Source organism: Pestalotiopsis fici (assembly GCF_000516985.1).
Source record: "Pestalotiopsis fici W106-1 unplaced genomic scaffold PFICI_Scf_1, whole genome shotgun sequence".
NCBI lineage: Eukaryota > Fungi > Ascomycota > Sordariomycetes > Amphisphaeriales > Sporocadaceae > Pestalotiopsis > Pestalotiopsis fici.
In genome coordinates this window covers 1,366,284-1,390,864 of record NW_006917091.1, presented here as the reverse complement: position 1 = coordinate 1,390,864, position 24,581 = coordinate 1,366,284, and the positions used below count along the sequence as shown (strand labels likewise).

Here is a 24,581-nt window from a genome sequence, read left to right as displayed (position 1 = left end):
CCCCCCCCCCCCCCCCCCCCCCAAACTTCAAGACACGACTGTTGGTGTCCAGAAAGCTGTTCGTCAAAGCATCAATGATGGGCAAGGGAGCAGCTTTTCCCTATGCTTTGTGGTTGTTTGGGTGGATTGTATCTAACGAGAATGACCAGAGCGGATTTTGCATAGCTTCGATATGGCAGTTGATGGCCCAGCATCTGTGCTCGGTGAGCCTCTGCGGTGGTATCCCGAGATGGGCATGTAGTGACCTCTCCACTGCTTTCCTGCCTGTGCTGATATGACTACAAACTATGCTCAAGTAAGCTTACAAGATCGCTTGAAGCGGAATTGTGTGTCCTCCACGGCATGCAGTCATCGCGGCACAGAAAGTTACCGAGTGTTCTGTTTTACCCGCTTCAGATCCTGGTTTGGGGTTGGGAAGCCATAGCTCATAGCTAGGCAAGGATCAAGACAAAAGTAGTACCATTTTGTGATAATGGTAAACGGCACATGGTGTTTGTACATGCATGTCTCTATCACTTGGGGAAAACTGCTTTTGGAAAAATCGACTACAACTTTGAATTGTTCGGTCGAGTTGGGCAAGCTCGTCGAGCTCAAGTAAAGTCGAACGGCAAGCCCAGGCGCAAAAGGGTAGCTGCTCGAAAAGCTCTTGCAAGTACGTAACCATTTAAGGCAAGTGATGAGCAACTAGCAAAGGTATCCTGGGCGGGTTGTATTGGACCCTTGAAAAAATGAGGGGCATTCAGAGATTCGCGACCAGTTTACTCCGTATCGATAGAGCTCTTATCGATGAAGCTCTCATTCCAAGCTTCATATGCTCCAGCTTTTAGTCGAGCTTTATGGTGAGCTCATGTCAGCTGGAGCTTGGATCTCTGAAAACACCAGCCATGTAATGCAGTCACGGTGAAGTTGTTCGAGGCACGACCGCGAGCTGCTGTACCTTGCCGAGACATCATGCCGAGGAAGGATTCTGGATACTAATATAGAAAAACCCAGACATGTCCAGATGAGACTTGGGCATGCATTGAGCGGCAGCAGCTAATCTGTTGCTGCGAAAGCACTCGCAGTAGCTCGAATGGGGCCCGCACCGTTACGGGTCCGTCTTTGGGGGCAATTTTTCTGGGGACTCAACTCTATGGTTGTTGCATGCGATGAGCGTACGACTGATGTCCGTTTTCGTTTCGCCAACTCGCAATTCAAGAGGGCATGCCCGCCAACCCGGTTGTGCAAAGAATGCTCAGAAGGCATCGTCATTACCAGGTATGAATCCAGGTTCGTTCGTACGCATTTTGTGTGGCAAAAGGGACGAGGCGCATTGTCGCAAGCTCATTGGTGATGTTACTCGCCAACATGACGCCCAAGCTTCAGAGCTCACATGGGGTGCCTCTTCCAGAGCCCAGGCTTGCTCACTAGTGAAGTAGAGCTCGAATGCTACGTAACCCACGCTTGCCCACGCTGCAGATCGAGCTCTTCGCGTCGGGTGTGACCTGCAGATGATTTGACCCAGTGAGGACGATGCGACCTCTCAAAAACTCATGGGTGCTTGATGAATTCGGGTCCCTTTAGCGCTTTTCTGGAGAAATCTGAATCCGCGTTCTTTGCAACCCAGATCAAGGTGCGTGCCGTTTAATACAAGACTCGTCATTGCCGAAGTAGAAGGGCGGTGTCGTCTCTGAAAGCACCGTTTCTCCTGCGCAACGAGTAACAGTCGAGGGTTGTTCCCTGGAGCTATCATCGGTCGCCCCCGATCCATGATTCTGGGCGGCATGTGAACATGAAATGAATCCATGTCGGCATCAAAATTTGCTGGTCCCCGCTTGCCCGCCGCCGACCATAAGTCTCTGCACTTGTGGGGGTGGAAGAGGGAAAAAAAAAATTAGAGGCTCTCTCTAGCGCAGTAGCAGTGGTGGCAGAGGTTGAGCTCTGGGCGTTTGGTAGCAATTTTCCAGGGCGAGTTCACCCGTAGTCACCGAATTTCGGTGTTATTGTATTGGTTGCTCACGGGTTTAGCCATTCCGGGTCCAGGGGGAGGAAGAAGTATGACCCTGCCAACCTGCCAATGCTGCCGAGCTGCTTTGACGAAAGAGCTAGGAGGGGGTGAGGAGAAGTGCTTTATCAGCCGGGTCAGTCGCCTCTAATCTTGATCCCAGCTGCAAGAACCCCGCGATTCGACCTGACTTGCATGCCCGTATAATAGTATTGAGCACTAGCTACTGTAGTCAAGCCAGTCAGTAAGTCATATGGTCAAAAAGCAACATGTCAAGCGTATGTAATCCGACAGTTTATCGGCAAGAAGGTTTGCAAGAAGCTGAAACCTTCCGAGTAATGACACTCTGAAGCATCTCTGACAACCAAGTGTCCTGTGTGTCCGCTGCAGCACGGCCTCGCTCAAATCTGCCAGTCTCAGAGCGGCAAAAAAGACAGACGCCCGGAGTCCCAGGGTCAGGGAGCCTTTCTATGTCAGGCTTGCAATTGGTTGATTGGCTAGCATCCCTGAACTGCTCAGCTTCCTGACTCGATCGAGGATCGGCTGAGGGGATCATCTGGGTGGCCGGCTCGGTCAGAGTGGGGAGCCAAAGAGCTTCAGAATGACCGAATGAGAAAACAGCCCGGAGCGCTGAAGGCGGCTCATGGTAAGGGAGGGACATTAGGTAGATGCTCGAGCTTTGCCATCAATTAATTCTCTTTTTGCAAGCACAACAAACATACCTTTGTCAATAAAGACCAGTCATTAGACAAGAAAGAGAAAAGTGAAAGGGAAGAAGGGAGAAATTAACTTGTCAACGGTTGCCCCAGTGTATCTGTGGATATCTCGTGTGAACCATATGAACGGGGGTGGGTGCTGGGCACTGACTGCTGCACTGGGCAGTAGGATTACTATGCGCCTGCCTACAAAGCCAGAGAGTCCCTGGTATTTGATCAGTGCTTTTCGTTAAATAGGAAATAGATTGTAATGTCAAGTAAAATTGCGATTTTAGGTAACAATTCATGGAATGGATACCATGGAGAAGAATGGACTGTAGCATGGCACCAGACCAAAAGCTCAATATTCGGCATGGTTATTTTTTTCCCAGTCAACTCGGTCAAAAAGGTAGAGAAAGAGAACAAGCTTCAAGTCCGGCCGCTCAAATTACAGATTCGCCTGAAGTGGTCTTTTACCAACAGCCACCGTTTCCTGCTCCTTCCTATTGAAAGGTCCCCGGACTTCCTGTCTTTTGTCTGGTACTGGGCTTTCCGTCACCTCAAATAACAAGAGAAGGAAAAAAAAAAAAAAAAAAGAAGGGACATTAGCGAGGGGCCCGACTCGAGGGTCTGTCTCTTTTTTAGTTTCCCACACAGCACAGCCCAGCCCAGGTCCAGCTACTACCTACTACCTGCTACCGGCCTAGGTATCTATTACCTGACCTGACCTATCTACCTACCCAACCCAGCGTCCCCTCCCCCTCCATTGTCTGTCTCAGAAAGTGTAACACTTTGGCAGTGCAAGAAGTACCCAACCTAGCTTCTGCCTTTTATTACTTCCTCTTCGCTGCTACGTCTCACTCATTCCTTCACACCCACACATTTCACACGCACACAATTCAACGGAACTGGTCAATTAGATCGGTCGATTGAGCGCCAATTTCCAGAGATTGCCAACATTTGTACAGCAGTTACCGCAGCAGCGTTTGCCCTTTTTCCAAACCGAAGTTTTGTCAAATGCGAATTGAGTTCAGATCCAATACGAAGACCCCGATTGCTATCGTCCTCTCGACGCTTATCGCAACACCAATCTCACAAGCCCCCCCGCCTCGACCTCGCCGCCCAGCGCATGGTGGGGTTTGGCTGAACTGAAGAAGATGCCTCCGAGACAGTCCCTCACCTCGTCCTTTTCAATCATCGATGCAAACAACGAAGTTGTCTGTCCTCTACGCAATCAGGATGGCTCCAGTTGTCGCAAGCGTTGCATCGGCGTGAGTTCTTACCCTATTTGCCGGGTTCAGCTGCTCCCAGCAACCTGCCCACTGTTCAGATCCCTACCTGAGCTTTCGCAGCTGTAGCTCAGGTCCAGCTCTATAGCTACAGCTCGGCTCAGCTTCGCAAAGCTGTCAGAGCTATCTGAGCTATCGCGATTCTACAAAGGGTGTCTTGTCACTCTTTGTCCCTACCGCAGCTGGTTTGAACAAGATGATCATGTTCTTCCCGTGTGATCCGAGCTAGCTAACGCAATTTTTCCTCTCGGCAGGAAAAGAGGTATCGCTCCATGCAAGAGCATATCCGACGAGCACACCCCGAGCATTACATCCCCAAACTCCCTGCCACGGAGGAGAGTTTTCTTTTGATGATCAATACGCCGCCCCAAGATCGATCGCAGATTCCACAGCAGAATAGTGTCAATGGTGGTGGTGTCCCTCATGGCAATCATCCGGTACAGCAGCCGCCCATTCGGCCACCCAGAAGTTATCAACAGATGAACCATGCATACTTTCGAGATGATTCAAGTGCACCAGATACCCCAAGAGGCCTGGCAGATTTTGCTGGCGGTGCCATGTTGCCCACGGAGAGTGCTGCAGCCGCCTTGGCGCAGCTAGGCCAGGCACAAAGAATGGATTCGGGATGGGACTCTGCAGAGGTAACTTCGGCCACGCTTATCCCCTTTCCCCGTTTCAACCGATTGGAGCTGTATTTCTGACACTGTTCAACCGATAGGAATGGCAGTCCGATACGGACGGCCCTCGAATTCCTCCTCGAAGTACCATTGAACTGCCGCCCATCAATGTTGAGCCCACAAGCGAGCCCTTCCCGCCCTTGAATGGTGCAAGACCGCAGCCACAAAGGGACTTGTTGCCGTCTATTCTACCTAATTCACCTCCTACTGGGAGATCCTCGACGCTTCCACCTTTGCAACGCTCGCTCGGTCCCCATCGGCGTAGAAAGCAATCGGTGACCAAGCCAGGGCATAAGAAGCAAAAGTCCAGAGGCCAAGCGGCTGAATGGTTAAAACGAATCCAAAATGATGACCGTATGAAAACTGGGGGGCTGGATCGTAAGGCTCAGTCCGTTGAACCTTCCACGGATTACGGTAAACGATGGGAGGATCTTATCGATGCCGCTGCGTCAGCAACTGAAGACATAGAGGATGATAGAACTCCTGTGGGTTTAACCCCTTTTGGGATCGATCCTGTCTTACTGACATATCAGGTGCCTCAATCACCTATATCCATCCACCGGGCGTCTATGCCCCCCTTCCCTCATAATAATATTCAATCGTTCCATGGATATCAAGCTTCGCCTTTGCAGCAAGCTCTGACACCTCCCTCGTTCCATCAAGGAATCCCCGAGCCTTTCCCTAGTGTGGAGAGCGGCGAGAGCGGCGATCAATTCCATATCGGAGCCACTGGCCTTTCGGACTCGTCCCCAAGCTACTCATCCCAGGATGTTCACATTTACTGTGCCGCCTGCCAGAAAAGCTCCAAGCTGCGGGAGTCTTATGCATGCACGGAATGCATCTGTGGCCTCTGTCGTGAGTGTGTCAATATACTGATGGAAGAACAGGGTGCCCGAAGGAAATGCCCGCGCTGTGCCACTATTGGTGGCCGGTTCAAACCTTTCCAGCTGGACATCCGATGAGAACTCGCCCCAGCACAACGTGCGCCCTCTCTCGAGCGGTTGAACGTCATTCGTTACTTAGATCCCCTTCTTCAGGCTATACCATAGCCTACTTGATTTTAGGATCGGATGGCGGTGAATGATTCCAACCATACCAGGTATCACACTACGAAACAAGTTGGCCTTGACTGCGTACTTGGCTCTTTTGGATGCCCCAATATCTCGACGAACTGCCGCAATTTTACGCACGTTGAACACCATGCTGGGGAGGCTGGAATAAGATTCATCGGAACTGAACACTTTACAGCGGCAACCACTCTGCTTTTTCGTCTTCTTCTTCGTCGTGCCGAGAAATCACGTCCTTCAATGAGCACATCGCTTACTATATTGACATTGGCTCAAGAAGCATCTGGGGTTGAAATTCTCGGCACGATTCTCCACGATTTGTTCTTTTCGCTTCACATGGCGGCATGACTTCCGCCTGTCCCTGAGACATTTTTTGTATTTTTTTTTTCTTCTTTTTTTTCCTCTGTCCATTCGAATCTGGTTTCCTGGGGGAGGGTATAAGGCGTTTGAAAACGGTCAATGATACAAGGCGTTTTTGTTTACTAGTTGCTGCCACTACCTGTGCTTGAAAGCCAGGTGCAGACGAATGAGTTTTATTGGCATGGCTGGGGCATATTGACATTTTTGGCAAGAAGCGAGTTTGGCGTGTCATGTGATGATGCGGTGGCGGAGTCTCCTTCAAGAAAAGGCAGACCACAGACAATCTGGGTAAAGTTTCTATATGACTGGCATGAAACAGACATCTATTCAGCGCTTATATATCTTAAGTTGCAATGATTGCAAACAGGAAATTTGAGAGGCGTCATCAAACATGAATCTTCACTTCTTGAGATGCGCGTCTGATCAATTTCATGTGTAGCTGATTGTTTAAGCTGCATTGACATGTAGGACAAACCAGGGCAACCCTGTATAGTGGTCAGGAGGAGAGGCACCACGTTTTTGGGTTGACCAACTCAGTAATGACGGTATATTCCACCTTTGATACCCGGCCCAGCGTGATGCTAAAGGCACACGGCTTTCACTCTTCAGGGAAACCGTAGGCCGTCACTTGCAGCGGTCACCGTCCTTGATCCAAGTATCCTGACAACTCAGGCAGCCGGGACTGTCGATGTAGCAGCCTTCGATGTCACCGCACCAAAGCAAGCCGTTGCGGTTCTCAACGTGGGCTACCAGACAGGAGAGCAAAAGACATCTTGTTAGCAAGATGATTGCCAGTCTCCTTCGATTGGACAGGAAAGAGAGGAAAGAAGAGGAATTGAGAGATTTGTATAAAATGCAAACTCTTACCAAGCATGATGTGAGAGGTGACGTTGCCCTTGCCGGGTTGGTGGCTAGGACAAGTGATTGCGGTGCTGTTACCACCGTTGAGAACGGGTTCAAAGGTGCAGTTGCTGGCGGTGATGAAGTGACCGTCACCAGCTTCAATAGTGTCATCGTCCATGAACTCATAGCAGCTGAAATTTCCGGGGAAGAACATGTCAGTCAGTGCCAATTTCCTAGAGTATAGGGTCCGTGATGCTTGTAGGCAAGGTACGGAGCACTTGTTGTGGTGGTGTGTGGGCGAGTCAAGGCGGAAAGAGAAAGGGTATTGCCAGATTCTAAGAGAAAACGTACCGGTTCAGATCCATGACGGACGTGGCTCTGTAGCCATTAGCAGGACAGTTGGCGACGAGAAAGTCTCCCGTGGTCATCCACTCAATGCAAGGTACCTCGGGGCCGTAAAAGGCCAGCGTGGCTAGAGTCGGGAAGGGGAGGCTGACCAGAATCAGAGCGACCACGGCGGCGAACTGACTCATGGTGGGCAGTTGATGCTGTATATAACTTATTTATATAACCTGTCGTCTTGAGGGGTTGAGTAAAGGTGGGCTTGCTTTGTTTTGTTGAGTTTGACTTTTGATCTTTTGGCTTGGCCGTGTTTGCTTGAGAGGGCTCGTGTAGCTGTAACGCGAGAGCAATGCGATGTGATGTGTGGAAGAACGAGTGGATTTTGAATGTGATTTCTTGCGCCGATTGAAGTTATAAGGGCAACCACGGATAATTCGTGAATAGCGGACATATTGGAGGAGAGAGATTGCTTGCCTGCGTCAGCGGCAGAGTGTTGCTGAATCACTGCTTTATTGACGATGGGATGGAATGACACCGGATCGATCGAAATGAGCAAACACGGACGCACTTGTATTGTTCTTGTCACAGAATTTCAAGCACCGATTCATGATTTCAAAAGTAGTAAAGTTTGACATTGTTTGAAACCGTCGAGATGCCATTCCTCCATGTTATAGGCTGGAACATGATTGTCCAGCCTCATTTCATTTTTCCAGACAATTACCAAGGTTGAGGCTTGACAAGCTATTTGTCCATAATATATGAACTTGGCGTCTGTAAATGTAGCCGTGTCTGTCGACTTTAAGAAGGCAATGTGTTGGTCTCGGAGCACGGAGGAATGTACACAGAAGATATGGCATACTCTACTCGCCAGGTTCCAACAGACTGCAGTTGTGATGTTGGTTCTTGTTTGAACAAACCCATCCAATATACTAACAACAGGAATGTGATAATGCAAGTTGGTTACTTGAGACTGGGTAACACCGCAGTGCCAAGAGATGCTGACGGGATGTGCGGCCGCCATGTAAAGTTTGGGGTCGCAGCTGGGGAAGACGGTAATGGGCTGTCCCACCCAGATATTGTGCTAAATAATCGCAATACTGGTCATTGTGCATGGGACTGTTAGAATGTGGAAAGAAGACGGCAGATACATGTTTCTCTTCCTCATTGCGTGTATCATGAATGGTGAGTGCATTGAATTATAAAAGGACGTGGATCTGACCCGCAAGTATCGTGTATCCTGGTCAACTCAAGTGTAGCCACTGATGCAACCATAACGCAAGCTAAGTTCTGACACCCCTATGTGAGTAGTATTAGTATCCAACCTATCCCTTGCATACTAACTCAATCTCCTCATTGCATGTTCTGATGATTCTCGCCCTCAGACTTGCCAAGCGAGACTAAGATAATCTGACTGCTTCCCATATAAACTCGTTCTCTTCTGTGCCGTGTTCTGACTGTGGCCTTCCCCGCTCCTTACTTTCCTTTCAATCGAAACCTACCAAGTCTCTGTATTGTTTCTCTGCCAGTGATCGAAAGTCTTCATCATGGGGCTATATACCAGGCTGCCAGTCGAGCTCACAGAAGTAGACGTAATCGTCGTAGGAGGTGACTCCCACCTCTCGCCAAAGATTTATTACAGCTCTAAACGAGAAAGGTTGCTGACTGACGGTATCTAGGCGGTACAGCTGGCTGCGTAGTCGCAGCAAGACTAAGTGATGCGGACCCAAATCTGACGATATTGGTGATTGAAGAGGGCAAGAACAACGACGGTGATCCTTCTGTCATGTATCCAATTCTGTGTTTCGGCTCCATTCTTCCGGGGAGCAGCACTACCCGTGCATATGTCAGCAATGCCGAGCCTCAGCTAAGCGGACGACAGGTCTCTGTGTCTGTTGGAAACGTTCTCGGGGGCGGATCCTCTGTCAATTTGATGATGTATAGTCGAGCGCAGCGACATGACAGGGACTCGTGGAAGACACCAGGGTGGACTGCTGAGGAAATGCTTCCTTTTCTAAAGAAGGTAAAGTGACGCGTTTACAGCAATTCTCAATCAGATGCTCACGGTGTGTCCAGCTCGAAACCTACCATGGACCCGACCCAAAAGGCGTCCACGGGGACCAGGGACCAATTGTCGTCTCCCGCGGGCCGTATGAGATGAAGAAATCCGAGGACGATTTCATCAATGCGGCGACAAAGCTTGGCTGGGCCGAGCAGGCTGATTTGCAAGATCTAGACAGCAACAATGGCGTCCAGCGTGCCAAGCGTCTCATCAGCAAAGATGGGCAACGCTCCAACACGGCTCATGCTTACATTCATTCGAGACTCGGCGACGATGCTCACTCCAATTTGCATGTCCTTGTAGAGACACAAGTTGCCAAGATCCTCTTTGACGGCAAGAGGGCAGTCGGCGTCGAAGTTCGGGCGAATCCAAAGTCACAGAGTGACACGACGACGCAGAGCATAAAGGCCAGGAAACTAGTTGTGCTCTCTGCCGGCGCCTTGGCGAGCCCGTTGATTCTAGAAAGATCAGGGCTTGGTGATCCCAATATTCTCAAGGCGGCAAATATTCCCGTCATTGCCCCTATTCCGGGTATTGGCAAGAATTATCAAGATCACCACCTAATCTCATACAGTTACAAGTCGAGCCTCGAACCACACGAAACTATTGACGGGATTTTCGGCGGTCGTGTCGACATTGGAAATATGATACAAACAAAGGACCCCAGACTGGGCTGGAACGCCCAAGAAGTGACCTGCAAACTGCGGCCCAGTGAAGCCGATCTTTCTGCTCTCGGACCTGAGTTTCAGGCAGCCTACAAGAAAGACTTCAATGGCCACCCGGATAAGCCTCTGGCCTTGATGTCCTTCTTGAGCGGGTGAGTGCATGACCCATTCCCCTCTCTCCGAGACGCCCAAACTCGCAATCTAACAAACAGCAGATACGCAGCGGATCCGACTGGGAACCCTGCAGAACAGTACATGTCCATAACGACTTTTACAGTGTATCCATACTCTCGCGGACATGTGCATATCACGGGCGCTACTCTGGACGACCCAGTCGACTTTTCGACGGGGTTTTTTGCCGACCCAGTCGACGTGACAAAGCACATTTGGGTGTACAAGAAGCAGAGAGAAATTGCCCGCCGGATGCAAGCATACCGCGGAGAAGTCCCGGCTATGCACCCACCGTTCCCCCAGAGCTCGGCCGCCGCACTGGTCGAGACGGACGCGCCGCTGCTGGCTAATGTGACTGATATCGAGTACACGGCAGAGGACGACGCCATCATTGCGCAGTGGGCGCGAGACCATGTCGGTACGACGTGGCACTCTCTAGGAACGTGCAATATGGCCCCGCTGGAGCAGGGCGGCGTCGTTGATGAGACGCTCGGCGTGCATGGCGTGGAGGGTCTCAAGATTGTCGACTTGTCCATCGCTCCGGGAAATGTTGCCGCCAATACCGCGGCTACAGCCATGGCTATTGGGGAGAAGGCGGCTGACATTATCATCAAAGAATTGGGTTACTGATTATTAATATTACTCGATAGGAGGATATAAGCGAGCAGTTCATATTCTTGCAGTATTTCAGACAATCATACATTTAGCTTGTTTGTGGATTTTGCTCCTGTCGTTTCTACAATGCTGGACTTTGAAAGGTCTTTGATCGGAAGTGGTTCAGTCACATACTTCTCTGTGCGAGCCACGTCATCCCTTCCTGGTTCATCTTCAATGTCTTTATTCTCATTGCCTCATACCATATCTTACAATAATCCATTTTCGAAACAAAATAGAACAAAATCTTAGCTCATCAAGGCACGGTCTTGAAAATGTCAGCCGGCCAAACTGGAGGGATGAAGTACAGTGGTTCACGGGCAGGACGAGCCTCGATGCTACTCATTGTGTGGTTGCTGTCAATGTTCTTGTTTCTCTTCATGTTCCCCCTCTTCTTCTTGCTGGGCTGAGGTATCGTCGCCGGGACTTGAGGAGGAGGAGGCGTCGCTTCTGCCCTTTGCCTGTCCTGTTCGTGCTTGGCGGCGACGTTCTGGATCAGCGAATGAAGGTACGTTTGTGCCTGCTGCTCCTGCTGTTCGGGACTGAGAGGAACAATGTTGGCCTTCTTAGTACCCTTGTTCTTTCTCTTCTTTTTGCCGGTCGGAATGGTCTTGGTGGTCGGCTCGATCGTCTCAGTCTCTGGGCCAGTGGAGTTATTCGAGGTTTTGGCGTCATTGAACAGATTGGATGCGCTGCTTCTCGTGGCACTGCCGCCCACATCGGCATTGATCTCCTCGTTCGTGCTCCTGTTCTTCTTCTTGTTGTTTCTCTTCTTTTTGCTGGGTTGGGTGACTCCGGCAGTCTGCTCCAGCTCCTGAATTTGTGATCCGCCCACGTTGCTGCTAGGATTGACATCTCTTGTGACATTGGCGGTGCCAGTGTTGTTGATAACACTGCCCGTATCCGTGGCCAAGTCGGTTATCTTGGCTTTGCTCTTCTTTTTATTCTTTCTCCTCTTGCCAGTTTGAGCATGCTCGTTACTTTGATCAACAATTCCCGTCTCAACCGCATCCAAGTGGGGTTCAGCATTCGCACCGCTCCAGATATCGACACTGCTGGCATGTGTAGCATCGCCACTAACGCCAGCGGTGATGGTCTCACTGTTAGCATTGCTCTTCTTCTTCTTGCCACCACGCCTGTTTTTCTTTTTCTCTTGCTCTTGAGTAGGCTCCTCCACATGCTTTGGCTGAACAGTGGCCAATTCTTCATTGCGCTTCTCATCCATTTGCATCATGTTGCGTGCAATGGCCCGTCCTTCCTCGCGCTGATCTTCCTTGTAGATGCTGAGGCCATGCGACTGGAGGAATTTGTACTCATTTCCGTGGTATTTCTTTAGCCATGCCTTTTCCTCAGTGGTGTAGCCGCGTCTACCGGGGCGATTATGGGCCAATAGCTCGGAAACCGTGAATATACTTGGCTCTGTGCCCTGCTTTCTGCTTGCCAAGGCTGCTTTATGCCTCTCGAACCGGACACGCTCCGTTTCCGGCCACATGATATGTCCTACGATATGAATCGATTCCCCATCGAATTGTGTCGGTGAAGTCACGGGTCCGTGAGGAGGGCCACTGAGCCGAATGCAGGACATTCCATGGTTTTGTCGCATATAGCAAACTTGCAGTCCCTGCTGGTCGAGGATGGCGGCATCCTGATCCTTGAACGGTGAGGATCCCTCATAGACCCAGTCGTTTTTGCGCAAAATCTCCATGCCGACAACGTTGAACTTGTAGTCGGGCACGTATATGACATTCTCTAGGCGTAGAACATGGTGCGCGTATCGTCCACTCAAGTGCGGCGAGCGCTTGACCGGCAAGTCGACTGTCCCGACGCCTTCGGCTTTGGTCTCTGCCGGCTTGGTCAGGAAGCTCTTTTGCACCACGGCCGTGGGAAATGGCTCCAAGGTCTTGAACCATCGCTTGTCATTGCATACACTGTCGGTATATTGGTTACTTCCGTGGATTCCGAGATATTTCTGTCCAATTTGCGGCTATACTTACTGGCTCGAGTTGAGAGAAAAGACCCAGTCGGAACTAAGCCCAGCCTCGTCCGGTCCCATCTTTCCAAATTCCTGTCTACCAATGGCACCAGCCTATTTTCCACGACTTGATCCAGGTGATTTTTCTCTCAAAGTATAGGGATGCCAAAGGAAGAAGTAGATTTTCAAACTGACGGATAAGATGTGATCGGACAACCGTTACCAACCCCCTGTTGTTCTCCACTGTGGATACGTTACCTTTAATATTTCGATACGCGATAGTAGAACCAAGGGTTAGGTGCAGTAGTCCAGGGTAAAAAAGAAACCCGTTCCTTTGTAGTTTGAAATGACTGACTCGCAAGTGTGGATGGAATTGAATCGTGAACTTTTATGAACAAGGGTATATTTATATATATATACCCCTACTCACTGCATTATAACCTGTGATGGTGAATGTTTGTCATTTGTTCCTTTCCATGGATTGATCGGATTAGATCCGTTCAATTCAATGCGACAACGTCCGGCCTCGGAAGACAGTTCCACAAGGGTCTTTCCAACGTATTTTCCATGGGCAGATATCCACCTACACCTCATAAATCGAGGCAGGCCGCTGGCCGCAGGACCGCCGGCATGGGTCGGAGGGGGAAGTCATTCGCTCGGACCGTAGCTCATCTGTTGAACCCGATTTCTCCTGGACTTGCTTCTTGAAGTGAAGCGGGTCGGAGAGCACTTGCTGCGTAGTTGATGGAGTGCATAAGGGTGCTGGGCCGCTTAGTAGCAAATTGTATTCTATATGCGTGGACAGATAGATGTTGGAGTACAGGTTGAATTACAGAGGCCATTGGGACATGATGTGGGAGCCTGGATCATCTACAACTTTTCTGAGAGGATGAGGATAGCGTCAAAATAATCATTGTGATATACAGAAGTATAGCGAGCATGGAAGAAATTTCAAATCCTCCATCGTTGGTGATGGAGCTGGTGCGTAGTCAACAGCTTTATCAAACCCCTTGCAGTCAATTTGAGTGACACTTGCATCTGCCCATTGGAATAATTAACCGTCGGGGCGGGACCCTCTCGATGGCTCAACTTTTGGCTCATCGATCCTGGGTCGAAATAGAACACCCCAGCATGAGTGTTTGTAGTAGTCATCTTAAGCGATTTCATGCAAAGAAGCATCGAGGTCCTATGAACACTCTCGATTCTCGACGATACCTAAAGTCGGAAGTCCCATGCTTGTTCTATCTTGTTCAAAATGAGCAATAGCCCGTCTGAATGTTACTTACCTAGGTATGTACGTGAGTCTCGAGTTTTGCGCAACATTTCCTGCGATATCAGGGAGCAGAAGCAACCGCCAGCCACTGATGTCGTGACGGCTCTTTACGAAGGATGAACTTGGAATATGCTCAAGCCCGCTGAAGGTGGAATGGTACAAACTCCAAGCGGCGGCAAGGCTGAGACTTGATGGCTACGTTTTCTTGGACGTGTCATTTTGTCAAAAAAGTCATGACCGCAAAGATTCTCATGAACGTTCAAACCGCTGACTCGAAAGTTTCTTTGGCAAATTCAAGTTTTCATGATTTCATGGTGGAGAGCTATCAAGTTGGAAGCCATCAACACTCTAATAAATCACTTTCGAGATATCCCAATGGATGAAGTCGTTGCGACATGGTTTCAAAGAAGCTCTATAGAACAAGTCTAGATGCATCCACCTTTGTTTCATGTTCAAGTGCCGTGTCTTTTAATCTAAATAAGGAAAGTTCCCGTCGACCCACTCACTGTTCTATTCGTTTTGGGTTGTCCCAACCGCGGCAGATTGGTCTTTTACAACCAGCATTGAGATTAGCAAAAGGATCGCGTGCCCAGCTTGGCAACACACTGTAGGCTGTTGTTTACATGGTTTATCTTATTCACTCAGTTCTGCAGGCCATTAGAGCCATTTATCATCCAGTCAAGCGTGAGAATAGCAAGCATGTGGCGGTACAATGACTGGCGTATTAGATGACCAGCTCGTATAGAGGGGCCCATCAAGCAACTCCACGTCCGGATTTCGGCATCTCTTTCATCGTCGAATGTCATTCAGACGACGTGATTAGGCTCTTTGAGAATAGAATGGTCAGCACTGGTCCGTTGTGATGGACACAATCAAATGCATGTATATCACCACTATGCCGAGCCGATTGGAATATGGGAATAAAAAGCGTAGGTCAGCCAATCAAAAAGATAAAGGGGTAATCTTGGCACATCATACTTTTCTCCCTGTAACTCGCCCGTTCCGGAAGATGAAGCTAAAGGGACCTGCCGCCCACGCCGTTTCGTGCGTATGCAAAGTCTACAGAGGCGGGTGGTGATTTAGGCTTACTGATATGTCTCGGGCAACATTGGATTGGGCCCCATGTCAGCGCCATGTGTTGAATGAACACCATTTGCCCTAGGCAGTGATACTTTGAGACTTTGGTATTGTAGATCTAGCCTTGCTAGTACTTGAATATACGTGTACCTTTGAGGTACTAACATGGTGCAAAAAGGAGGAAGTGGGTGGCATATTGACGGCGGTCAATAAGCCTGGAAAGATCTACCATCGTGCATGCTTGATACATGATCCTCAATGCATATAGGTCTGTATGGAAGAGGGTTCGGGCCTTTGACTGTCGTTTAACGTACAGTAAGGGCAGCTTCTAAACCCGTTCAGGAACCAGGTAGGTAAAGTCTCTAATTTCACTTGAGTGTAGACAACGTCACTTTCGTCAATGTTGTCGTGAAAGCTCATATTCAAAAACAAGTATCACATCCTGCAGAGTTAGCCGGGACCAAGAAAACGAATATCGAGATATTTGTTGACTTATCGCCTATATGTACAAAGGCAGCTGCTAGAATGATGAGTGCAGGTAAATCCGTTTTATTGCCTCTCTGCAGAAAAAGAAATCATGAAAAGGAATGGACCTTTTCCCCCATTTGTCGGCATCTGTGCTGATACACATCCAACTCCACCTCGCTCAGCAAAGAACAATACACTCGTCTGATGCAATGATGGTCCAAAAGACAAATGGGTTGGGTCGGAAAACTCACCGACATGACCGAGCACTGAAATCCTGGCTGAGACATCAAATTTCATTGGCTTGGAAAAGGCTCCTCCTCCATTGCGGATTGGCTGTATGCAGCCGCAAAGATTGCGGCTAGGGCACAACTTTAGTATACTTGTAGCATAAATCTACAACGGTTTCTTTGCGTTCCGCCTTGGAAAGTGCCAAAGGCTACCTACCTGTTGGTCGCTTTTCAAAATATTACCTCGAAGCAGCGAGGTACTAGAGACACTCTGAGGCATAATGGCTACCTGTCCCGTAGAATTATCCAGCCCTGCCGGCGAATGAGTGTCTCTTCACGAGAAATCATTTTCTGCGGCAGTTGGACTGCATGACAGACAGTAGCCATTTAATAACTAAGCTTTGATCCCGGATACTGCCAAGGCCAGTCACCAATATTGATCCGCTCTTCCCCTCGACTAAAATGAACCCCCAGCTACACACCTGAGGACCGTCCCTTCTAGTGACCAGCTCGAACTCAAGTCTCCGAATGCCATCATTTTGGTTGTGATCTTCGTAGGCAAGAAAATCTTTCTTTTATTTATCGCCTATCGGCACTTTTCCGTGCTCTCTGTATATCCAGAATTCCATTACGGTCTTTTTGGCCTTCGAGGGTCGATTGCCTTTCAATGGAACTGTACAGAGCTATCATGGCAAGCAACAACGAGATCTTTTCCAACCACGGCGGTCAAGAGCCATACGCCTCTCCCTTTACTGGATTTCACGACCACGTCACTATAGACTTTCCAACAACACCTGATGCCCCAGCCTTCTCCCCTGTTGTCTACTCTCATATTGCCGGCTATGGAGTTGGACATGGGGCCAAGGAGTCTGGTGCCGACTTTTGTAGACCAATCTACGTGAGTTTTCTTTGGTTGCGCAGTTCCGAGGCGCCTTTGTTCGACCCTATTCGACTTGTCCTCTGCTTCAACACGATAAGCCATCTACCGCGTCTGAATCCCAGTGCTGATCTACCGCCTATAGAACGCACATTACCCTGATTTCTGGTTTCAGCAAAATCAGTTTCAGACAGAACCGCCACTACCTCAGAACTTTCCATACGCCACGTTCCCACAGCATAAAAAAGCAGTCCACGATCAAGCCGCCGTTGATGGCTACACCACAGAACCACTCCCTGGTCACACTTCCCCAGCGGATTGGTCAAGTCCGTTCTGTAGCTCATCCCCTCTCACACCCGGGCCTGAAATAATGAACGGCGATATCAGCATGAATGGAGGTTACATTCCTTCGCGCCGACCTAGTTTTGCACGCCGACCGAGTGTGCCCGGCGACTTTGGTGGAACTGCATCACCCAACACAATGGACTCGCCATACAGCAACAGCAGCTACTCTGGCACCATCCGATCGTCACAGAGCAACGTCTCGTCGCCCACGGCATCCTCTGGCCCATTACCACTGCCCCCTCCTCCTCCTCATCCTCCTCCACCGCCACCATCATACCCGCGAGGAGGGGGCAACAGCGTCGTCATCTCGTCCCAGCACGAGCAAAACAAGCAAAAAAACCGCGCCGCAGCCGCCCGATGCCGCGAAAAAACCAGACACTACGCCGACGAGCTGCGCGGGCGGGAGCGCGACTTGTCGTCCAAGAAGGAGTTTCTGACGGCGTGCGTCGCGGATCTACGGGACGAAATCCTGGCGCTGAAGAATGAGATTCTTCGCCACAGTGACTGTAATTGCGATTACATACAAAAGTACTTGACCGCGGCTGCGAATCAGGTCGCTTGATCGGATTGCAAAAAAAAAAACTCCTCCTCTGGAATGAAGTGGATAACATTGGATGGAACTCGACTATCAGCCTGTGGCAGTTTCCCTGTTCTCCCTTTACCCACATTTGCCAGTACTTGAAAGTGTCGAATTGCATTTAAACAGAAGGACATTCAGTATCATGGAGAATTGCCATCAATCATGAGTTATGATGGATTTTGTTTGGTGAGATGTCCAAGGAAAAAGGCGCCATGGGGAGTAGTTGACATTTCTTTTTCTTTTTTTTTTTTTTTTTTTTTTTTTTTTTCGTTTTTTGGTTTTTCGGTGAAGCATTTCGTTGGAACTGCGTATTATTGTAGTTCTTCATCACTCAACTTGTCAAAAAATCCCATGGCTTTTACAAGTCAGTATACTGTTTTCCTGTTTCTCACGGAATAGTTTTCAAGACTTGGGCTTCGGTGGGATCTTGACATGGGCGGACCATGGAATATTTTGATTGTACGACTGGTAGCTTTGGTCAAGCAATGTCCTACGCGATCAGTAGGATTGTCAAAACTACTTGGGTGAACATGCATACGCATGAATCCATAAATATGATAAAAGTGCAGGCTGGTGAATGGTGGTAAATATAGCACAATACCTGAGCGACTTGTAGTCGGATTACCGGGTACGACTTTTGACCTGTATGTTTTTCTAGTCAATGCAAAAGGAGTGACCATCCTTATGAATACCATTCAGTCAACTGGAGGTCATATAAAACTATCATATAACAATCCACTTTATCATGCGTCCGCAGGTATTAAGCGCTTATGTATTACAACAACGGCTGGCTCCAGCAAAAATGGATCCCCCGCAACCTCGGTAGCAGCCGAGGTGCCATTCTGGCCTGGACCCTCGAACCGGGTCGCTAATGCAAGGTTTAGCCAAGTCGGGTTGCCAGGCAAGGTAAGGCTCCTCTTCTCTCTACCTAGCTCCAATTGCCAGTCCATTTCATCTTTCAGCTTCTGGCTGACCTCATCTCTTGATCAAATAAGCAGATCGACTTTCAAAGATCCCCCTTTTCAGTTCCAAGGGCCAGAACAGTATCTCTAATCAACACAACCATTGGCGAGTGAAACCAGTCAAAGACTTGAAGAATATCGAGTGGCTGGTGATATTCACAAACAACAATCACAAGCCCAGCTGGCCGATATAGGACACACCTCGGCAAGACAATAAAAGGGAGAGAAAAAGAAAAAAAGGGGGACGAGACCTTGAAGCAAGATCGAAAAAGTCCCCAACACCCACAGCCAAATAAGTTCAAAATCTCAAGGCAGCCATGTCCACGGTATCGTCGGGATCCAGCTCGCGCAGCGCCAGCAAGCGCCTCTTGCGCGAGCTCGCGGCGTGGGAGAAGGAGGCGCCGTCCGAGTCGGGCATTGAGCGGCTCGGGCCCGTCATCGAGGAAGAGCTCCTCCACTGGGAGGCTGTAATTAATGGCCGGGGAATCGGTAACGGCTATGATGGTTGGTCTTTTCCCTCCCTTTTTCTTTTCTGTATTTCTGTTTCATTTTATCGTCCACGACTCCCCAGGCTTCATGAATGAGGTCTGATTCCACATGCTCCGGGGGGGGGGACGAAATCGGGAAAGAAAAGATAAAATGCCATGGGCCTTGCCATGAAGTGAGACTGTAACAAACGGCAAATAATGATTTAGTCTTCCATGATTTTGGAAGGGTTCAGGCTGACATGATGACCTCTTCTTTTCCACGCACAAACAGAAGGCCGCTGGCTCCTACAAATCCAGATCCCCGCCACGTACCCGCTGGCGCCTCCCGCCATCACCTTTGCCACGCCCGTGGTGCACGCCAACGTGGCGCTGCGGACGGGCGAGGTGTGCCTGGACCTGCTCAAGGACGCCTGGACCCCGGCCTACAGCGTGCTCGAGTGCGTGCGCGCCGTCCGCGTCCTGCTGTCGTACCCCGAGACCGACTCGCCCCTCAACGTCGACGTGGCCGCCCTCGTCCGCGCCGGCGACCGCGTCGGCGCCCGTCGGCTCGTTGAGTTTTGGGTTCAGGATCCCGATGGTCGGTATGATGGTCCGTGAGCTTGGGCCTTTTTATTCTTCTTCTTTGTATCAAGCGAATCTGTTTCCCCTCTTCCCCTTCCAGAGGGGAAAAGGGAGCAAAAGAGTGTGAGAATATGAAAAGGCCTGAGCTCTCCAACTGTGGACCGAGTAACGGCTAAAGACGTATGGTATGGTGGATGTGCGGGCAGAGGTCAGATTAGGATCTGATCGTGCTGAACGGACCGTGCTCAAAGAGTGGCCGAAATTGCATAGCAAAAGCCGCCCGTGTGGGTTGCGTTTATTGAAAATGTTTTCCTTGGCGCGAATGTGGTAAAGATATATATGTCCAGGGCGGTTCTAATGGCAGGGAGTATCGGCTTTTACTCCATAATAGGGATACTAAAGTCATGAAAATGTTGATATCAATCTTCAGCAAAGAAAATGTGACATTTTCAACATATACTACCATCACTTTTGGAAGATTCTCCCGCACAAGTCAGACTTGACCATCATATTTCATGGCGGAAAAAAAAAATCAATTCGATTGCAACCGCGAAACCCGTGCGGTGGCCCACGAAGAAACACCTGTCTATGCGGCCTTATGTTTTTATCTTATAATCATACAATGCTCCGCGCCGAATCCCGCGCTCCTCTGTCATGCCCAGCCTACAGGTTTGATGCTGCAGGAAAGCAGACAGGTGCCCATTTTGCCCTTATTCCTTAGCACCGTGACTGTTCCTGATGATGATAATGATGGGTCGGACAATGTCGTCTCTCATATCGGACGTGCATATTCAAAGCTTGTAATGTCGCGAATGTCGTATGAAATCATGACGGGGGGATGCCCCGCCGAAGCCAGAGTGAAGACTGACTAGTATCGAGCCACTGATCCCTCTACTCGTTGTAATGGTACACCTGTTTAATGAGTTAGCATGAGATGCCTGCAATTAGGATAGTCTGCCTTACCTTGTAATTCGGCAGACCTGTTGACTGATATCCCAACCGCTTGGCCATCTTGGCAAAACCCTCCGTCTCAATGAGATGGTAGAATGGGAATGGCGGGAACATTGCTCCATCGCGATGAACCTCTGCTCTGACCATCAAGGCCGTTCCTCCAACTCCATCCAAGTCAACCTCTGCGCGAACATCATTTTTGTTTTCCAATTCCATATATGCCATCAAAGTTCGGTACGTTGGCAGCTCTGCGTAGCCTTCGAGCAGAAGCTCATCATTGCCCATCTTGGCCCCAAGCTCCTGAGCCGTGACACTGTCTTGCCAGCTGTTAAAGTCGTATGCTCTTTCGGCCTGGTTTCCGCTGTCATCGGTAAACCTCTGGAAGCAGTTCGGAACAATGACCGGCTTATCGTGGGCTGCAAGATCCTGGATCAGGGAATGCGGCGTCTCAATAATGTCAGAATCGAGCCAGAGCACCCACGACGTGTCTGGGCCGAGCGTGGTGAAGAGAAGCGAATTGCGCGCCCGTGACATGGAGGCGCGACGTTCTTTTTGATTTTGTAGCTTGTGCCTCTCTGCTTCGTCCTGTGATGCCAGTGGGGGGTCAAAGTCTTGTCGCTCGATGATGACCCTTCGGAATCGATCCTTGGCGGGGCCCTTCTGGGTCTTGGTGATGGCAGCCTGCAGAGCCGATGTAGCAGCATTTCCCTCCTTGTTTTTGGGCAGTATAAAGCCCAGGGTGATGAGCTCGTGAGGGTAGTTGAGCTTCAAGAGGTTCTCCCAGTACTCATCGTAGAAGCGAGCCATTGGCGTAAGGATGAGCACATGCTCGCGATTCGCGGCAGGGTCGCTGGTGATGGTGATGTGGTTGAGATTGAAACGCTGCACGTCGCGCCGGATGTGCTGCACAGTCGACTTGGGCGCAGGCTTTGCTGGGCGATGCTTATGTGTGTTGGAGTGCGAGCTCGAGCCCGAGGCGGATAGAAAGTAGATGATGAAGAGGCAGAGGACGGCGCCGATGAATAAAGTCAAGTAGTTCGTCCTCCGCATACGAACCGGCCCCAAAGGGCGCGCCATGATGTCTCTTGTGCTGCTCACTTAGGCAGTCCGTGGAGAGAACAGACGGAAATCGATTTCGAAGAATTGATGCTGCGCAGGAGAAAGGGCGGTTCACGATTGAGTGCCGGCCATTGGGAAATAAAGGGGTCCACTCGTTTGATAATTGTGCTCCCTGCAAGAGGACAGGTTGTGCCTGGGCAGCCTTTTTGGAACGAGTTGCGTGCAACAAAACCAGCAGATGATGTCTTCGCAGGTAGGGCGCGGCTCGGAGAGAGATTCGGGGCGGGCGTCAAAGGGTATGTCGTCGGTATGAGCGGGATGGATGACGGACCTAGAGGTAGGTATGTAGAGGTTGACAGCCAGCAGCAAGGCCCCCGAGTCGAGATGACACCTTGGAAAATAATCCCTGGACGGGAGATGGTTGAGCAATGAGCGTGCAGCTAGCAGCTTGAGGCTGACTGGGTATCAGGCCCAAAGAGGCTTAGCGGCCTCGCATAAGCAGTCAAGGCCCGTTTTTTGATCCCCTTGCCAAGCCTGAAACCTAAGATGATCTTATTGTGAACCTTAAACCACTTGCGAGGCCAGATAAAAAGTCGATGGTTTTTCTTCTCCTTCTGTCACAAGGGAAGAAGCATAGCCATCATTCCTTTTCTTACTCTTGGACATTGATAAGACGTGGCCTACAGCATCACCGATCCAGCAAGTCAGCAGCATGAAGCAACATCTTATCGCCCCGGAAAAGCGACATCATCCCACCACAGTCCGTCTCTCCTCGTATTTCAACTTCAAATAAGCTCTCGCACCTCCACTCGAAATAGTAGTCTCCCCTTCTCGTATTGGCGCAGGACACATGTGAGAACGGTGCTTATCTACAGCTGTCCGCCGGAGGATGCATATTTTCAACAAAACTGGCTGCAAGATTATCGTGCTATTCTGGCGAGGGGGTTGGTCAATTGCCCTCTTGTCGCTTTCCGTTGCAAAACTTGAGCTTGTTGTTACCAGTAGATATGGCAAAACCTGCATCCAATTGCCATTTCAATACTCCCTGCAAACTGTGTTTGTTCGCTGTGATAATGAGTAGTAGGGGCTTGGTAAGTATTCCGCATCGATAAGATCGACGTGCTATTTTCTGTTTGTTTATCAGACATTTTGCTTCATTCATGTCAATCATTTTTTGGAGACCACTAGACAGGCAAGTTTCCAAGGCAGGGCAAGCCCACTTCTCCTATCCTCCCTTGGGCGTTCTCCCATCGGGCTCCTCCCTTGAATGAAGATGAGCACCCGAATTGGCATGATCGCATTTTACTGTCGAGGTAGTGCAGACAGTAGAACACGTTGTCCAAAGCATTAGCGAGTGCTAAGTAGATCGCATAGATTTGGGCTGCACGAAGGAAGCACAAGGGATTGTACGGTAGCCGTTGACCATACATTTGCGCAACATGACTTGTGCGTAAACGGTAGAGGATCGTCCACTCTTCTGCTATGTATACGCTGTTGTCGAACCTGTCCCCTCGTATGATGCAATCGCCAGGAGGGGGGAAGGGGTTGCTAGCTCTTTGGGATCACCAGGGCCACCCACGAGCAAACTATTGTCCCCATGAAAGAAGGAGTGGGAGAAAAAAAAATTCTGCATCGCATCTGCATGTGGACGCAGTATAACGATATGTAGGTAGGCTATCGCACGGACGCGGACGGGGGCGGGGCGCTGCACGTCGAGATCCGGAGTGTTTCCTGAAGTGATTCGAGGTGAGAACAGACAATTGGGACGGGGTCCCTGAATCGTTCATGAACCATGTCGTGTATCACGAAGTTCAAGTCTCAAGACACTCTTTTCTGAAGATGGTAACGCGCTGGTTGGTTCGTCTTTTTCAAGTTCCCCAAGAGGAAACACATTGGTTGGGTATGGTTGATTCAGAGATGATTCACCTGACGGCCGCTCCGCAGTTGCGCACATTACATCCGCTGCTACCTTACCTTTGCCTGCAACTGGCACGCATGGAAACGAAAAGAGGTTACCCCAAGGTCTGGGCGACCTGATAGTCATCTACCTTTTGTATTCCATGGTAGCGACCGGCCGATACCAAGAGTTTGCCAAATGTTTTAGATGCTTTGCGACTTGCTAAGTACAGATCCTGGAACCACGGGAATGTCGGAGAGTCGTCGCCGTTCCTAAGCCGCTAGCTATGGCACGCGCTCTTTGAACTCGAGTCAGGGGGACCCGCGACCGCTTAAATATGATGGCTGAACAAATGCCTGTTTTGTAAGGTGTTTCCTGTACTTTTGCCTGCCTATGTGAGTGAGGGGTTTTCTGTTCTATATCATTTAGCATGTTCACAAAACTGTCAGATTGTCAAGAAAGGCGGGAGGGAGGAGCGCAAAGTGAAGCATGCACGACCTGAGAGGTTTCTGCTGATGCATGTGTCTGTATGTAACGAAACGGCTGTGCCACCGCTTCGCAACGCTTTTTCCGGCCGGCTACCTAGCTGCATACCTTTAATGTAGATGAAGCAGTAGATTGCTGCCAACTCAACTGCTCAATTTGCTTGCCGCCGGCTCGACCCGGTCCCCCAGTATTCCATGGGCTCTAGGGCCCGTCTAGTGTAGAGTTCCTAATGTAAGATGAATTATTAGTAGTAGTATACTGATACTAGCACGTAGGTAGTCTGATCCTGACTTGATCGGCTCTGGAGTCTGCGCGACTTTTCACCGTCTTAATTCCGCCTATACGATCTGCGCCACTTTGACAGATGGCAATTTCGACCCCAGGGCACATGACAATAAATAGCCAAGACGAACAGTAGGGGGATATGTATTTTGGACATTCTCAGCGTCCAGGGACGGGGATCCGTGTATAGGGGTTTGACCTGAGCATCTCAGTAGGCCTTGTACACATTTAGAGATGAGGATGAATGGACCCCTGAATATGCGGTACAGA

General features: G+C 49.8%; 7 protein-coding genes across 7 annotated transcripts; 4 read left to right on the top strand and 3 right to left on the bottom strand.

Moving 5' to 3' along the window:
* Window positions 1-4,240: 4,240 nt before the first annotated feature.
* PFICI_00439 (uncharacterized protein) lies at window positions 4,241-5,607 on the top strand (the record flags this gene model as incomplete). The annotated part of the gene is made up of 3 exons (XM_007829020.1): window positions 4,241-4,609; window positions 4,687-5,130; window positions 5,179-5,607. The coding sequence occupies 3 exons, from the start codon at window positions 4,241-4,243 to the stop codon at window positions 5,605-5,607; spliced, it is 1,242 nt and encodes a 413-aa protein (XP_007827211.1).
* A 1,089-nt stretch (window positions 5,608-6,696) lies between these two features.
* On the bottom strand, window positions 6,697-7,448 carry PFICI_00438 (uncharacterized protein; the record flags this gene model as incomplete). Its single annotated transcript, XM_007829019.1, has 3 exons — window positions 6,697-6,818; window positions 6,940-7,148; window positions 7,267-7,448. 3 exons carry the CDS (start codon window positions 7,446-7,448, stop codon window positions 6,697-6,699), a joined length of 513 nt encoding a protein of 170 aa, XP_007827210.1.
* Window positions 7,449-8,801: 1,353 nt separating this feature from the next.
* On the top strand, window positions 8,802-10,782 carry PFICI_00437 (uncharacterized protein; the record flags this gene model as incomplete). Its single annotated transcript, XM_007829018.1, has 4 exons — window positions 8,802-8,862; window positions 8,934-9,277; window positions 9,331-10,133; window positions 10,197-10,782. The coding sequence occupies 4 exons, from the start codon at window positions 8,802-8,804 to the stop codon at window positions 10,780-10,782; spliced, it is 1,794 nt and encodes a 597-aa protein (XP_007827209.1).
* A 280-nt stretch (window positions 10,783-11,062) lies between these two features.
* Window positions 11,063-12,859, bottom strand: PFICI_00436 (uncharacterized protein; the record flags this gene model as incomplete). Its single annotated transcript, XM_007829017.1, has 2 exons — window positions 11,063-12,734; window positions 12,801-12,859. The coding sequence occupies 2 exons, from the start codon at window positions 12,857-12,859 to the stop codon at window positions 11,063-11,065; spliced, it is 1,731 nt and encodes a 576-aa protein (XP_007827208.1).
* A 3,652-nt stretch (window positions 12,860-16,511) lies between these two features.
* On the top strand, window positions 16,512-17,607 carry PFICI_00435 (uncharacterized protein; the record flags this gene model as incomplete). The annotated part of the gene is made up of 2 exons (XM_007829016.1): window positions 16,512-16,721; window positions 16,846-17,607. 2 exons carry the CDS (start codon window positions 16,512-16,514, stop codon window positions 17,605-17,607), a joined length of 972 nt encoding a protein of 323 aa, XP_007827207.1.
* A 1,297-nt stretch (window positions 17,608-18,904) lies between these two features.
* Window positions 18,905-19,672, top strand: PFICI_00434 (uncharacterized protein; the record flags this gene model as incomplete). Its single annotated transcript, XM_007829015.1, has 2 exons — window positions 18,905-19,091; window positions 19,347-19,672. 2 exons carry the CDS (start codon window positions 18,905-18,907, stop codon window positions 19,670-19,672), a joined length of 513 nt encoding a protein of 170 aa, XP_007827206.1.
* An 855-nt stretch (window positions 19,673-20,527) lies between these two features.
* Window positions 20,528-21,664, bottom strand: PFICI_00433 (Mannan polymerase complex subunit mnn9; the record flags this gene model as incomplete). The annotated part of the gene is made up of 2 exons (XM_007829014.1): window positions 20,528-20,548; window positions 20,600-21,664. 2 exons carry the CDS (start codon window positions 21,662-21,664, stop codon window positions 20,528-20,530), a joined length of 1,086 nt encoding a protein of 361 aa, XP_007827205.1.
* Between the last annotated feature and the right edge of the window lie 2,917 nt (window positions 21,665-24,581).